General features: G+C 40.2%; 1 protein-coding gene across 1 annotated transcript in view; it reads right to left on the bottom strand.

Moving 5' to 3' along the window:
* The window catches only part of LOC127190154 (ankyrin repeat domain-containing protein 26-like), an 83,471-nt gene that overhangs the window by 55,039 nt on the left and 15,969 nt on the right, over positions 1 to 12,463 (bottom strand). The window contains exon 7 of the mRNA XM_051147177.1: positions 8,546 to 8,579. Within this exon, the coding sequence (XP_051003134.1) occupies positions 8,546 to 8,579 (34 nt within the window). The remainder of the gene's footprint in view (positions 1 to 8,545; positions 8,580 to 12,463) is intronic.

Raw genomic sequence — 12,463 nt, 5'->3', positions numbered from 1 at the left:
ATGGAGATCTATACACAGGTAGGTAAAAAGCCACCTTTTCAGCTGTGTATCATGCATGAACATTTTGTGAGGAGACATGATAGAAATGGATATTTTATATATTTACAGATTTATTATTTGAAAATTTTATACATGTACACAATGTATCTTGATAACACCCACGACAACTCTCTGTAGGATGCTTTTACCACATCTTCCTCCCAGCTTCATGACTTCCTTATTTATCTTTAACCTACGCATGCAGCTAGTGCTGTTCATACAGGCATGAACCCAGGGTCATCACTGGGGAACATCGCAGTGGCCACACTCCTAAAAAAAATGACCCTTCCTCCCCAGTAGCCATAACTGTCTCCTCAGCTAGGGAAGGGGCCTTAGGAGTCCCTCCTCCTTCCTCGTCAGAGTTTTCTATTGGCTCGATCATGGGCAGGTCTTGTACAGGTAACCACAGTTCATGTGTGCAACAGCCTCAGCATATCCCGAGGACAACGTTCCACAGTTTTCCTTTTCCATCTTCTGCATCTTACATACTTTATTTCCCCTTTTCCAAGATATTTACTGAGCCTTGTTGGGTGTGGTGATGGTTGTATTCATTAACTCCAAGAACAAGGCGTGAAAACACGAAGAGAATATGAAGACACTGGCGAGTTCTTGGATTGGTGGTATTGGGGCTGATGGACTCAAGGTTTTCTCTGATTCAGTGTTTGAGTTCTCCTTCCCTGTTGTCATATTGGATGGGGAAAGTGGGTGGCAGAATAGATTAATAAACATACAGGGAAGGGTCAAGAAAGAAGCAACAATACCTTTATTTTGAGCTTACCTCATCTGAGACACTCAAAATACTTGGAAACAGAGCAGCATAATATGCTAAGTTTTGGATTTGAAGATCTGACTCAGGAAAAGCTTACGTGTCCAGGAAGATGAACACTTACAGTGTGTACCTAAACTGTAAAAATGAGTCATATAAACCATAGTTGATGTCTGCATTCAAAATGAGGGATAGCTTCAACTTTTTAGTTATGTGTTCCTACATTTCCTTCACGTTTGAAAAATGCTCAATTTTGTTAATCTATCAGATTGTTGCTGTGATACTATGCTAGCCAGCACTTTAAATTGTAAAAATGTGGTCTTCTGTGAGTTTTGAAAATTTAGGTTTTAGGCAAGGCTTGGTGACATGCACTCATTATTCCCAGCATTCAGGAAGCTTATGAGCAAGGACCACTCCCTACTGCCACTTGCCCAAAGTGCTGGGTCCCCTGCCACTAGCCAAGAAAAGTTCTTTATAATTTAAATATCTTTTGTTCATACAATCTTGCTCATACTTGAAATCTTGCTTGTGTGTGTTTGTGTGCACATGCACATGTGTATGAGAGACATAGAGAAATACAGAGAGAGAGAGAGAGAGAGAGAGAGAGAGAGAGAGAGAGAGAGAGAGAGAGAATGAGAGGAAGGGAGGGAAGGAGGGAGGAGGAGAGATGGGAAAGACGTCATTGTCCTTCCTGTTCCAATGGGAAGGTATCCCAGTACTCAGGAGCCCAAGACCCACACAGCTATGAGGTGAGAAGGTATCCCAGTGGAAGGGTATCACACAGCTCGGAGAGGAGGCCTCCTTAGCAGAGCCATTGTAGCTCCCAGGGGAGGATATCCCTGATGAGCTGAGGAGCTCAGGAGCCTCAGCTCCATTCCTTCTTCACTTCTTTGCTTCTTCCAATGAGAGAGTCATAGCAGGCAGTAAATTTCTTGAGAGAGATTTGTTGGAGGAACGAGTCAAGGGAGAGGAAGGATTAATCCAGAGGTGGCTGCCTGCCTCTCTGCTCCCAGGGGGAAAACATAGCCTTTCTATATACAGGGGGAAGACATAGCCTTTATATATAATTTCTTGGGATGCAAAGCTTTCTAGAGCAGATATTTCCAGAGTAAGGATTGGTGGGATTTCAAGTTCTGAGTTTGGGGAACTCAGGGATTGGTGGGCTTTACTGTTCAGGAACTGGTGGATTCTCCTGCTCAGGAATTGATTGGTGGGTTTTCCTTCTCAGGGGTTGGTGGGCTTTTGTTCAGACTTTTCACCTAAAATTAGCATAATCTGGGATAGGTCCTAGTGAGGGCCTGGAGATGGCCTTCCTGACAGTTACAGAGGCTGGAAAGCTGTTAAGAGTTAGAAAGATCTTGGGGAGGGGCCTGGTTGCTGGATCTCCTCAGGCAAGGGTCTGGCCACTTTCCTCCTTTGAGGGTTTTCAAACTTTACAAAGTATACAAACTTCACAAAGGGAGTTCTCTTAGGAAAGTATTTTCCTGCAGTTTGAATCAGCATGAATAGCCAACAGAGACTGGAGAGAAGATGATGCCACCTTGGACAGCTCACAGCAGCATACTGAGGCTGACAGGAGGCGCAGACACCTTGGACAGCTCCTGTGGAGGAGAGGTGCCGCTGCTTTGACAGGAGCTGCCATTTTGACAGGAGCTACCATTTTGACAGCTACTGTGGCATAGGCTGAGGTGTAAAGGAGGGACTCTGACAGCTCATGGGTGGGGGGTGTAGGGGTGTGTGTGTAGCCATCAGATACTTTGTCACTCAGGAACTACAGAGGTCGTGAATTCAAAAAGGAGTAGTATGTAGCTTTTAGTCTTCTTTTCTTTCTTTCTTTCTTTCTTTCTTTCTTTCTTTCTCTCTTTCTTTCTACTTTCTGTGGGTTCTTCTCCTAACTGTTTCTTAACAATATCTTCTCTGGCATAGCTTAGCTTTCTGGTACAACTGTCACCAACTTGTCTCTTCTGCTAGCCCTATTCACTTTCAACTGTCTCCCACTTTCACTCTGCTCAGTCTCTTTTCTTCTTTTTTTTTTAGCCCTACTCAATCTACTTTCTTTCTACACCAACTATTTTCTCTAATCCTACTCTCTGACCCTACCCCAACCTTACTTTAAACTCTATTCAGTCTCTCTTAGCCTCTGGTGGCTTAAAAAAAAATCTTCTCTTCTTCCTAGAAGTCCAAGAGCCAAGTGACACTGAAGGGCATAGGGCCAACTGGGGATCCTTTAAAGGTCCAGGCACACAAACACTATATGCCCCACTTGTTTTAGCTACTAATTGTGCAGTTTTGAAGCTGTTCTGAGTGCTCCCTGTAGCCATGTTACTGTTGAGATTTTCTGATTCTCCATTCCTTCCAATGTCTTTTCCAGGGTTCTCAGTTGTCCAATGTGATCTTTTGGTTGCTCTCTCAGGAACATATCCACAACTGAGATAAGAACCTAACAGTGATGTTTTCACCCCTGTAACTTGGGTACCACTTCCTGAATAGTTTATATTCCTGGACTATCTTTTTTTTAAATTTAAATTTCTTTTATTTATGTTACATTTGTATCCATATGCGTATATCAACCTTCATTAACCACAAGGGTTTTTTTTGTTTTTGTTTTTGTTTTTGTTTTTTTTTTTTTTTTGTGACAGAAGCTGTAGTGTATCATGCAGCATAGCCTTTTGTCCACATATGCTTACTTTCAAATGTTCATCACTATGAGTCATGGGTCTGGTTTGAGGCCTACACTGTCGGATATCCTATTGTTGCCATGTGTCAAGGAGACTCTTAATCTTTGAATCTGAAGGTCCGATCCCTTCATGTGTTCCAGCAGGTCATACATGGGGTAGATGTTGGGATAAGGTCCACTCAGAGACCTGGATCAGGGCCCGCTCCCTTGTCCTCAGGGCAGGATTTGCTCTCTTGCTCCAGTGTCCTCAGGGCAGGGCCCACTGTCCTGCTCCCTGTTATCAGGGCAGCACTGGCTCTCTTGCTCCTGTGTTTTCAGGTCAGGGCCAGCTCTCTTGCTCCCATGTCCTCTGGGTGGAGCCAGCTCTCCCTCTCCTGTGTCCTCAAGGCAGGGCTAGCTCTCAGTCTCTCATGTCCCCAGGGCTGGCTCACCTGCTTCCGCATCCTTAGGGCCAGCTCTCCTGTTCTTGTATCCTCAGGGTCAGCTCTCCTGCTTCCATGTCCTCAGGGCAAGCTCTCTTGCTCCCATTCAATTTGCCAGATTGTTGTGGGCCATCAAGCAGGTGGCAAGTGGAGGCCCCTCAAAGTCTTCATTGAGTAACTCGCAGAAACCATTGATATTGGCCCAGCTCAGCTTCTTGTCCCCGGGAACTTGTGGCTCTGTTGTTTCATACCTCCTGAGTCTCTGGTTCCATTGTGTGTGCTCCATCTGCCATGGGCCCCCACCTCGGTGCTGCCCCTAGTATCCACCTCTGCATCATCCAGCTCTTGGCACTGAGCATGGCCCTGGCCTGTGAGGAGGTCCATGAGGCCTGTGGTGTGGGCAATGCAGTCCTTGCTCAGGCTCGATTGGAACAGGATCCCCTCCTCCAACACCATCTTCTTAGCCTGCATTGCAACCCAAAAAGCAGTGGCCCAGGATCCTGGGAGCTCACCAGAGCATGGTCCGATGGTCCTGCGGTGGGAGGGCATGGACTACCCTCATGACAGGATTTCCTTCTTTCTGGGAAACACCAGCACTGCGTTTTGGAGCTCTCAGTATGTTCCTTTGGTGGCTGAGCAGTTACTGCTGTTCCATGGATCAGACACAGTGTGCGATCGATGCCATCTTGGATGATCTCAGCTTGGGTATTTCTAATACATTGTGCTAAGTGTTTCTTCCCAATCAGGCCGCTTTTGGGGATGAACATTTCTGTGTAGCTATGGAACACAATCATCCTCCTCAGAATGCATTGAGCACCTCATCTTTCAAACCCCGTGGACCTGCCCACCGCGCAGACCCATGCCCTTCACACAGACCCTTCCTGGACTATCTTATATTCTAAAATCTTGTATTCTAGAATTCCTTGCTGAAGTCTCCACTCCCAGTTCTGAACCTTTGGTTTGCAACCCCAAGTTGGGCATGCTGGATAACTTGGTGTCTCTCAGCTGCTGGCTCTTTTCTCATTAATGTTAAGAAAAATTAAAGTTAATAAAGAACTACTTAGTCTATCCATAGGGGTCTTTATTTCCCCTTTTTGTTTTATAATAAAGAAGGTAAAGGAATTCCAGGCTGTAATGGGCCCATTGGTTGAATTACTCTATTCAGTGCTCTTAAATCTGTTAGCATTCTCCATTTTACCTGATTTCTTTCTTTCTTTCTTTCTTTCTTTCTTTCTTTCTTTCTTTCTTTTTCTTTAAAAAAAAATAACAATACAGGGGAATTCTATGGGCTGGTAGACTCTTCTATATGTTGAGCCTCCAGCTGCTCTTGTACCAGCTGCTCAATTGCCTGTAATTTTTCTTTAGTTAATAGCCATTCCTCTACCCACATAGACTTATTAGTCAATCATTTTCTGGGTTAGGGCTGTTGGTATAATTTCAGCAGTTCCCACCCCCCCACCCCGAACTGCAATTTGGAAATCAATCCCTGTTGTGTCTTGCTTTTGGACAATCTTTACAATCTGTGATTGCTCTGATTGACATTTTTCAATACCTTCCTCTGGATCATCTTCTACTTCATGGTGAAATTATCAAAAATTAAACAAATAAAAGAGAATCTTATGTAGATTCTTAGGGTGAGAGTATTGTTGGGTTGTGAGGAGCTCTAGGTGTTACCTACTATATTGAAATATATAAATTGTTTATATAAATGTTATTATTGAGATGGTCTCACTATATAACCCTGGCTGGCCTGGAATTCATGATGTAGATCAGCCGGTCTCAAATTCACAGATGTCCACCTCCTCTGTTTACCAAGTGCTAAGATTAAAGGTATGCACTATCACACCCAGCCAATTGTTTATATTATTTATACAACCAGAAATTATATTAATGAAAATATTACATTTAAATCCTTCCAGAAACTGTACAAGCTGAAACAGACAACATTCCAGCATGGACGTGGAAAGGACTCACAGAGCTCCATTCCTAGCTGAGGAGCTTTGGCAGCCAATGGCTGCTGAGGGGCAGAGGGGTGAGTTTTCTTCAAGGATATGGCCACTGGTAGGTAGCATACTCCTATGGTCAGACCTTGCAGTGTGCATATCGGCAGCAACAACTGGACTCAGTAGGCTACATAAGTTAAAAAAAAAAAAAAAAGAAGAACACACAAGTTTGGGAGAGGCATGTGGACTAGAAAGAGTTGAGGGGGAGTGAGAGGATCAAATACATTTTATCACTCACATGGGAAACTTGCAGAGAACATAAGAGAAAAGAAAGTTAAGGACACTAAGCACTAAGTCAGAAAATGTGAGCAAGAATAGTAAAGCATTAATTGTTCATGGCTCATGAGTAAAAAGTGTTTGCCAGGCAACATCAGGACCACAGTGTGGATCCCCAGAATCCACATAGAACTGGGCGCGGTAGTGTTCATCTCTAATCCCAGCGCTCCTACAGTGTGAGGGAGGTAGAGACAGCCCAACCTCCATAACTTGTGAGACCCTGCTTCAAACAAGATAAAAGGCAAAGACTGGTACGGTTGGTCTCTAACCTTCACACCTGCTGTGGTGTGCATGCTCTTATACACACACACACAGACACACACATCACACATGTACATGCATTCAAAGACAAAAGTCAGCTATTCATAATAAAAATCCAGCTGTAAGTCATGCAGAAAAATCTATTGTTTTCATACTTTTTAATATGCAGAGCTCCTGCCTTCTTTAACTTCATTACGTCTGTTGTGGTTTCCTCTTGATTTTTGTATTCAGTCTGAATATTTATCTTCCCCTACTTAAATGAATTTTTTTTATATGCCCAGGATTTCAAAGTGGATTCTTTCCTTTAATCTTTAGTACCAAATCAAGCAGGCTGTTACCCTGGAATACTTCCTAATTCACTACTTCCTTGATGGCTTATACAAGAATTACTCAGCCAACTCTAATATTTATAGAGTTATTAAACTTGTTTTCTATCATGTTCTTCTGACATTTTATTTTTCATTCCAGGCTCCATGTTGTTATTGTGTATATTGGAGAAGATGTGAAAAAAAAAAAAAAAAAAAAAGAAAACAATTCCTTTACATTTTGAGAGAGGGTCTTGCTATATAGGTTGACTGGCTTTTTATTCCCTATGTAGCCCAGGCTGACCTTAAAGGCATGTCAGTGCCTCTGCCTCTGCCTTCTGAGTGCTGGCATTATAAACACGCACTACCACATTCTGTGGGGAATTACTTTTAGGGTACCTTACTTTTTGGTCAGATGATGAGCTGGAAAGCAGAGAGCCACTCTGGATGCCGATGTCTCTTTCTTTTAATTCGCTGTGCTCACTTTTCTCCGTCATTATCGAGACACTTACAGAATGATAAGTAAGGAAGACAGGCTTTAGAATTAAGAGACTCAGGTTCAAATCTCCTTCCTGTCCCTTACCAGGCCAAACGAGTCACTTCCATATTTGTGAGTTTCAGGTTTTCTATTAAAACAACATTTTGGTTAAAATATTAAAAACAGGTCATAGGGCTGACAAGGGGCCTGCTGCCAATCTGAGTTTGAGTCCAGGAACTCACATGGTGGAAGGAAAGGAAGGAAGTTGTTTTTTGACCTCAACTTGTGCAGGCACTTTCCATAAACAAAACATACACACAAACAAATAGACAAATGAATAACTAAATAAAACAGGTTGAAGTACCATAGCATATTTTGATTACAAGTTTTCTTAAAATCCTTGAGTTATATGGGCTTTTGATTCTGTCTAAGGACAAGTAGGTTTATGTAACTGGCAAAAGTGAAAAATGAAAGACTAGAAAATCAAAGAAGACCTGAAATGAAACAAACATAATCAAGAAAAGATTGTAGTCATCAAGGGGTGGGGGAAAGGAGTTTCATAAAAGGGGGGACACTTCAGGGGGTGAGGCATGGGCAATGGCCTAAGGAAAACCACACTGGGGAAATAGTAAATAGAGAAAAAATTACCTACTAACCTCATGCTAATTAATTAAGTACTGCACTTAAGATTTCTTTGCTTTCATTGAAACAATTCTTCCCCCAGACTTGCCTCATGTTGTATACCTATGGACTCACGGATTTAGCAGGAGTGCGAAGGGAATAAGAGAGGGCGAAGGGAGAGGAATGTGGTAGAAACACCTTGCACATTTATACGGAATTGTTAAAGAAAAAAAAGTAAAGATATTACAGAAAACCAAGCCAATAAAAAATCAAGGCCTTGGTACCACTGCACTTGTCAAGAACTGGGACATCCTTGGACTGGGGCTGCTCAGGGAAATTCCAAGCCAGGTACTTCATGACTCAGTTCTGTAGTCTGAACTGAACTGATATGGGCCCAACACTATACAACCTCCATTATTCTATGCACATGGGCAAGAGAAGCACAGGGGAGCTATCTGGGTCACCCATTTGTCAATTATGAGATCATAAGCCAATTATTCAAGCTCTATGCATACCAGTTACCTAACTGGCAATAAAACAGATGACAAACACATAGACACTTTAAAAAGCTCTTGTGGTAACAATCAGCACAATTTAAAACATTTATCAGTAGGCCCATGGCAGAGTAAAGCATTCAAAAATTATTTTCTTTTCTGTTCTCTAGTCGTCAAGTATTTAAAAATGTATAAAACTGTACCTTCTGGAAGAGTCATCCTCAGAGATTTCCTCCACTATTAAAACAAAAATAGAATGAGTTTACATTCTTCAAGAGGACAACAGAAACGTTCGAAGTGTAAGACATTCATATTTTATTAGAAGTAGTCCATCGAGACTGAACCTGAAGAGTGAGTGCTCTGAGATCAACTCTACTACTTATAGGCCATGTATGCACTAAGAACTCTTGCTTCCTCTTTTGTACGTATCATATTCAAGGAAGAAAAGTGGCATTTGTGAAACTTTATTTCCTAAAAGTAAATGACGTGTAGTGACCATGGTATTGTTGTCACACTGCCCAACAGTGGTATAGTTAGCAGAATCTCTATCATAACTCAACACTGTCCGTCAAGTAGTGTGACCTTTATAAATTAAGAACATAGGGACAATCCCAGGTTAACTAAAGCTATTTTAAAATATAACAAGTGCCTGTGTCTTAATTGATTGCTAGCTGGACATACTGATAATATAATAAATAATATAGGTAATATTAAAAACAATGGCTTTGGTAGGGGTTCGAAGTTTCCTGCCTATATTCTCCTTGGCTGGTGACTTAGTTTGAGGAGGACCCCAGGACCCAGATCCGCCTGTCATAAAGTTCTTCTTGTAGGTTTCCAGGACCCTGTGGATCCTACTATTTCCCCATTCTTCTATGCTATTCTCACCTAAAGTCTCAATAGGATGTCCTCTCCTCTGACCCACTTTCAGAGGAAGGATAGCAAGTTACCAAGAAGAGACTCGATACTCTAAGAGCATATATAGGGGGAGGAGGTCTCCCTCAATCACAGACATAGGGGAGGGGAGAAGGGGGGAAGTGGGAGGGAGGGAGGAATAGGAGGAAACAAGGGAAGGGCTAACAATCGAGAAGTAATATGAATAAATTAATAAAAAAACAATACCTTTAGATGATGGTGGTGGATTGTGATAGACTAATAAAGTGTAGTAAGTGCATTGTTCCAGAGAAGACTAAGAAATGTACGGCCATGCATGTGTGGGAGGCACAGGCAATCAGAAGTCCCTGAGCTTGCACTGCAGTTTTGCTGTGAACCGGAAACTGGTCTAAAAACATTATTGGGATCTAGGAGTATGGCTCAGTAGTAGAGTAGTGGGATAGCATGCGTGAGGCTCTAGGCTCAATCCCCAGCACCACCCAAATTAATTGTTTTCATTACTATTTCCTGCGTTATCCCATTTAAATGGTAGAAGGCATAATAAACTCAAGTAAAAAGACATAATATATGTATATATGCATACACTCTGTTTTATGTATAAATAAAAGTATATATTTATAATATAATAAAATTGTTATATATGTATATATATATATATATATATATGACAAAGAGTGGATTAAAGATAATGTGTTTGTCCTAACAGTTGTTTTGTTTTGTTTTGTTTTTTGGAGTTTTGAGATAGGGTTTCTCTGTGTAGCCTTGACTGTCCTGGACTCATTTTGTAGAGCAGGCTGGCCTCGATCTCACAGAGATCCATCTGCCTCTGCCTCCCGAGTGCTGGGATTAAAGGCATGTGCCACCACTTCCCAGCTGTCCTAACAGTTGTATAAACTGTAGCACACCAGCAGAAGAAATGTGAAACTATAAAACATTACAAAATCACCAAAGGTTCCCCAATAACCCAAAAACAAAGACACTATAGTGATTGAAATGCCTAAGAATTCAAAGGTGTAGAAATAAACAATGATCAACAATGTCAAAGAGGATTCAAATAAGCAAATAAATAAAGTAAAGGGGTCAATTCACGTCCTGAATAAGAACCTTCACAACACCTATGAAAAATTCAGCAAAAAAAAAAAATAACATTTTAAAGGAAAAACAACCCAGAACTGTTAAAAATGAAAGTCTCAACCAACCAAATAAAGACCACAGAGCTGAAAATACCACATTCAGGTAACAGCAAAAGCAAGGTAATTGAGCATGAATTCGACAGTAAAGAAATCTGGGATACATTGCCTACATCAGGTGGCTTGCAACTGCCTTTACTTTAGTTCCAGGGGATCTGACGTTCTCTTCTGATCTTTATGGAAACTGTACTCATGTGCATGTGTGCATGCACATGTGCACATACACACAAAAATAAATAAAAATAAAAACCTTAATAAAAAAAAAAAGAAATCTGGGATATGATCAACAGACCAAGCCTAAGAATCTGTGGGGTAGAAAGATATATACGAAGAACACTAAGATGTAGAAAACAGTTTAATGAAAATTTAGCAGAAAATTTCTCAAATCTAGTGAAAGATATGGCACAAAACTAAAAGTAACATTTAGAAACTCAAACATATGTGACCAGAAAAATAATATGCCATCATCACATTGTATTTAAGGATCCAGGATAATGAAATGACATCAAAAGCTGCAAAAGAAAAACACTAACTAACTTACTAAGGCAAATTCATTCCAGTAAAACCAGACCAATTAGGAGAAACCCTAAAATAAAGTAAGGAATGATATTAGCCATCTAAGTAATTTTATACAACAAATTTATTTTTCAAAATAGGGGAAGACTTTCAATACAACTGAAAACTTCAAGAGCTCAAACACTAAATCAATATTTCAGAAAAGTCTTAAAGGAATACTGTAAGAGGAAAAAGAAAGGTAATCACAAATATGATCTCCCAGGAGGGATAAATTTCATGAGTCGGGAAACAACCAAATAAGAACTAGAAAAGAATCAAACATTTTGAATGCAAAATTCACTAAGCCTCTAGGCTCAATAAGAAGGATGAATAAGAGAAAAAGAAATATACAAACAGTACCTGAGCCAATCAGAGTTTTTTTGTTTTTTTTATAGGAATCAGCAAATACTTCTCAGTAATAACCACAATTGTAAGCAGTCTCAAGCCGGTCATAAAAAGATGATGACTGGAAGATTGATTAGAACCAGTTGTCTGCAACAAACACATTTAACTGGGAAAGATACACAGAGACTGAGATGGATGGGTAGAAAACAACATTCTATATAAATGCAATACAATGCCAAGCAGAAGCAGCCATACTTGTCTCTGGCAAAATATATTTCATGCTCTAACTAATCGTGAGGGCTAAAGACCATTGCATATTATAGTTAAAGGGACACTACACCAAGATATGATGACAATCAATGTGTACGCACAAAGCATTGGTAGACCCAGTTTCATAAAGTAACCACTATTGGACATAAAGAGACAAGTAAGTATGACACTAGCATGTGGGTAACTTTAGTACCTCATTGTTATCAATATGTTGTTTAGACAAAAGCCAGAAAAGCAAGCTCAATGTTAACTTGTATCATAGGTCAAATGAACTTAAAAGACATTCACAAAATTTTACAGCCAACAGCTATGAAAAATCATCTCATGAAGCTTTCTTTGAAGTAAATCTCACTTTAGGCCATAAGGCAAGTTTCACAAATATAAAAGAATTTAAAAAATATATATGTTTTATCAGATCATAATAGAATAAAGCTAGAAATAAATAGAAAGAGAAAATAGAGATTAAAGAACACACCTTTGAAAGATCTTTGGGCCACAGAAGAAATCAGGAAGGGACATTTAAGGTTTAATATTTAAGCAAGAAAATATTTGATAACTTGTTTTAATTATACATATCACCTTTCACTGACAATTATTTTATAATATTCATCTGGTAATTGTAGCCAAGTTATTTCAAAAGCTAAAACGAAAGCCCATTTTTATAACAAGTCCAGTTGCTTCAATGGAGCTGCTGATGAGCTATGCAACAAGACATTGTATAAATTGTTACTACTTATAAAAATACACACACAATTTTAGTTTCCAGAATCACTAAATGGACCTTTCTTTAGATAATATGTTTTTCAGGATGGGAATGTCCTAATTTGTTAAAAATGCATGAATTCTAGACTGCCAGTAATGAAATAAAGA

Source organism: Acomys russatus, chromosome 5, assembly GCF_903995435.1.
Source record: "Acomys russatus chromosome 5, mAcoRus1.1, whole genome shotgun sequence".
NCBI classification, from domain to species: Eukaryota; Metazoa; Chordata; class Mammalia; order Rodentia; family Muridae; genus Acomys; species Acomys russatus.
Note: the sequence above shows the minus strand (reverse complement) of the source record. Positions and strands in the feature narration are given on the sequence as shown.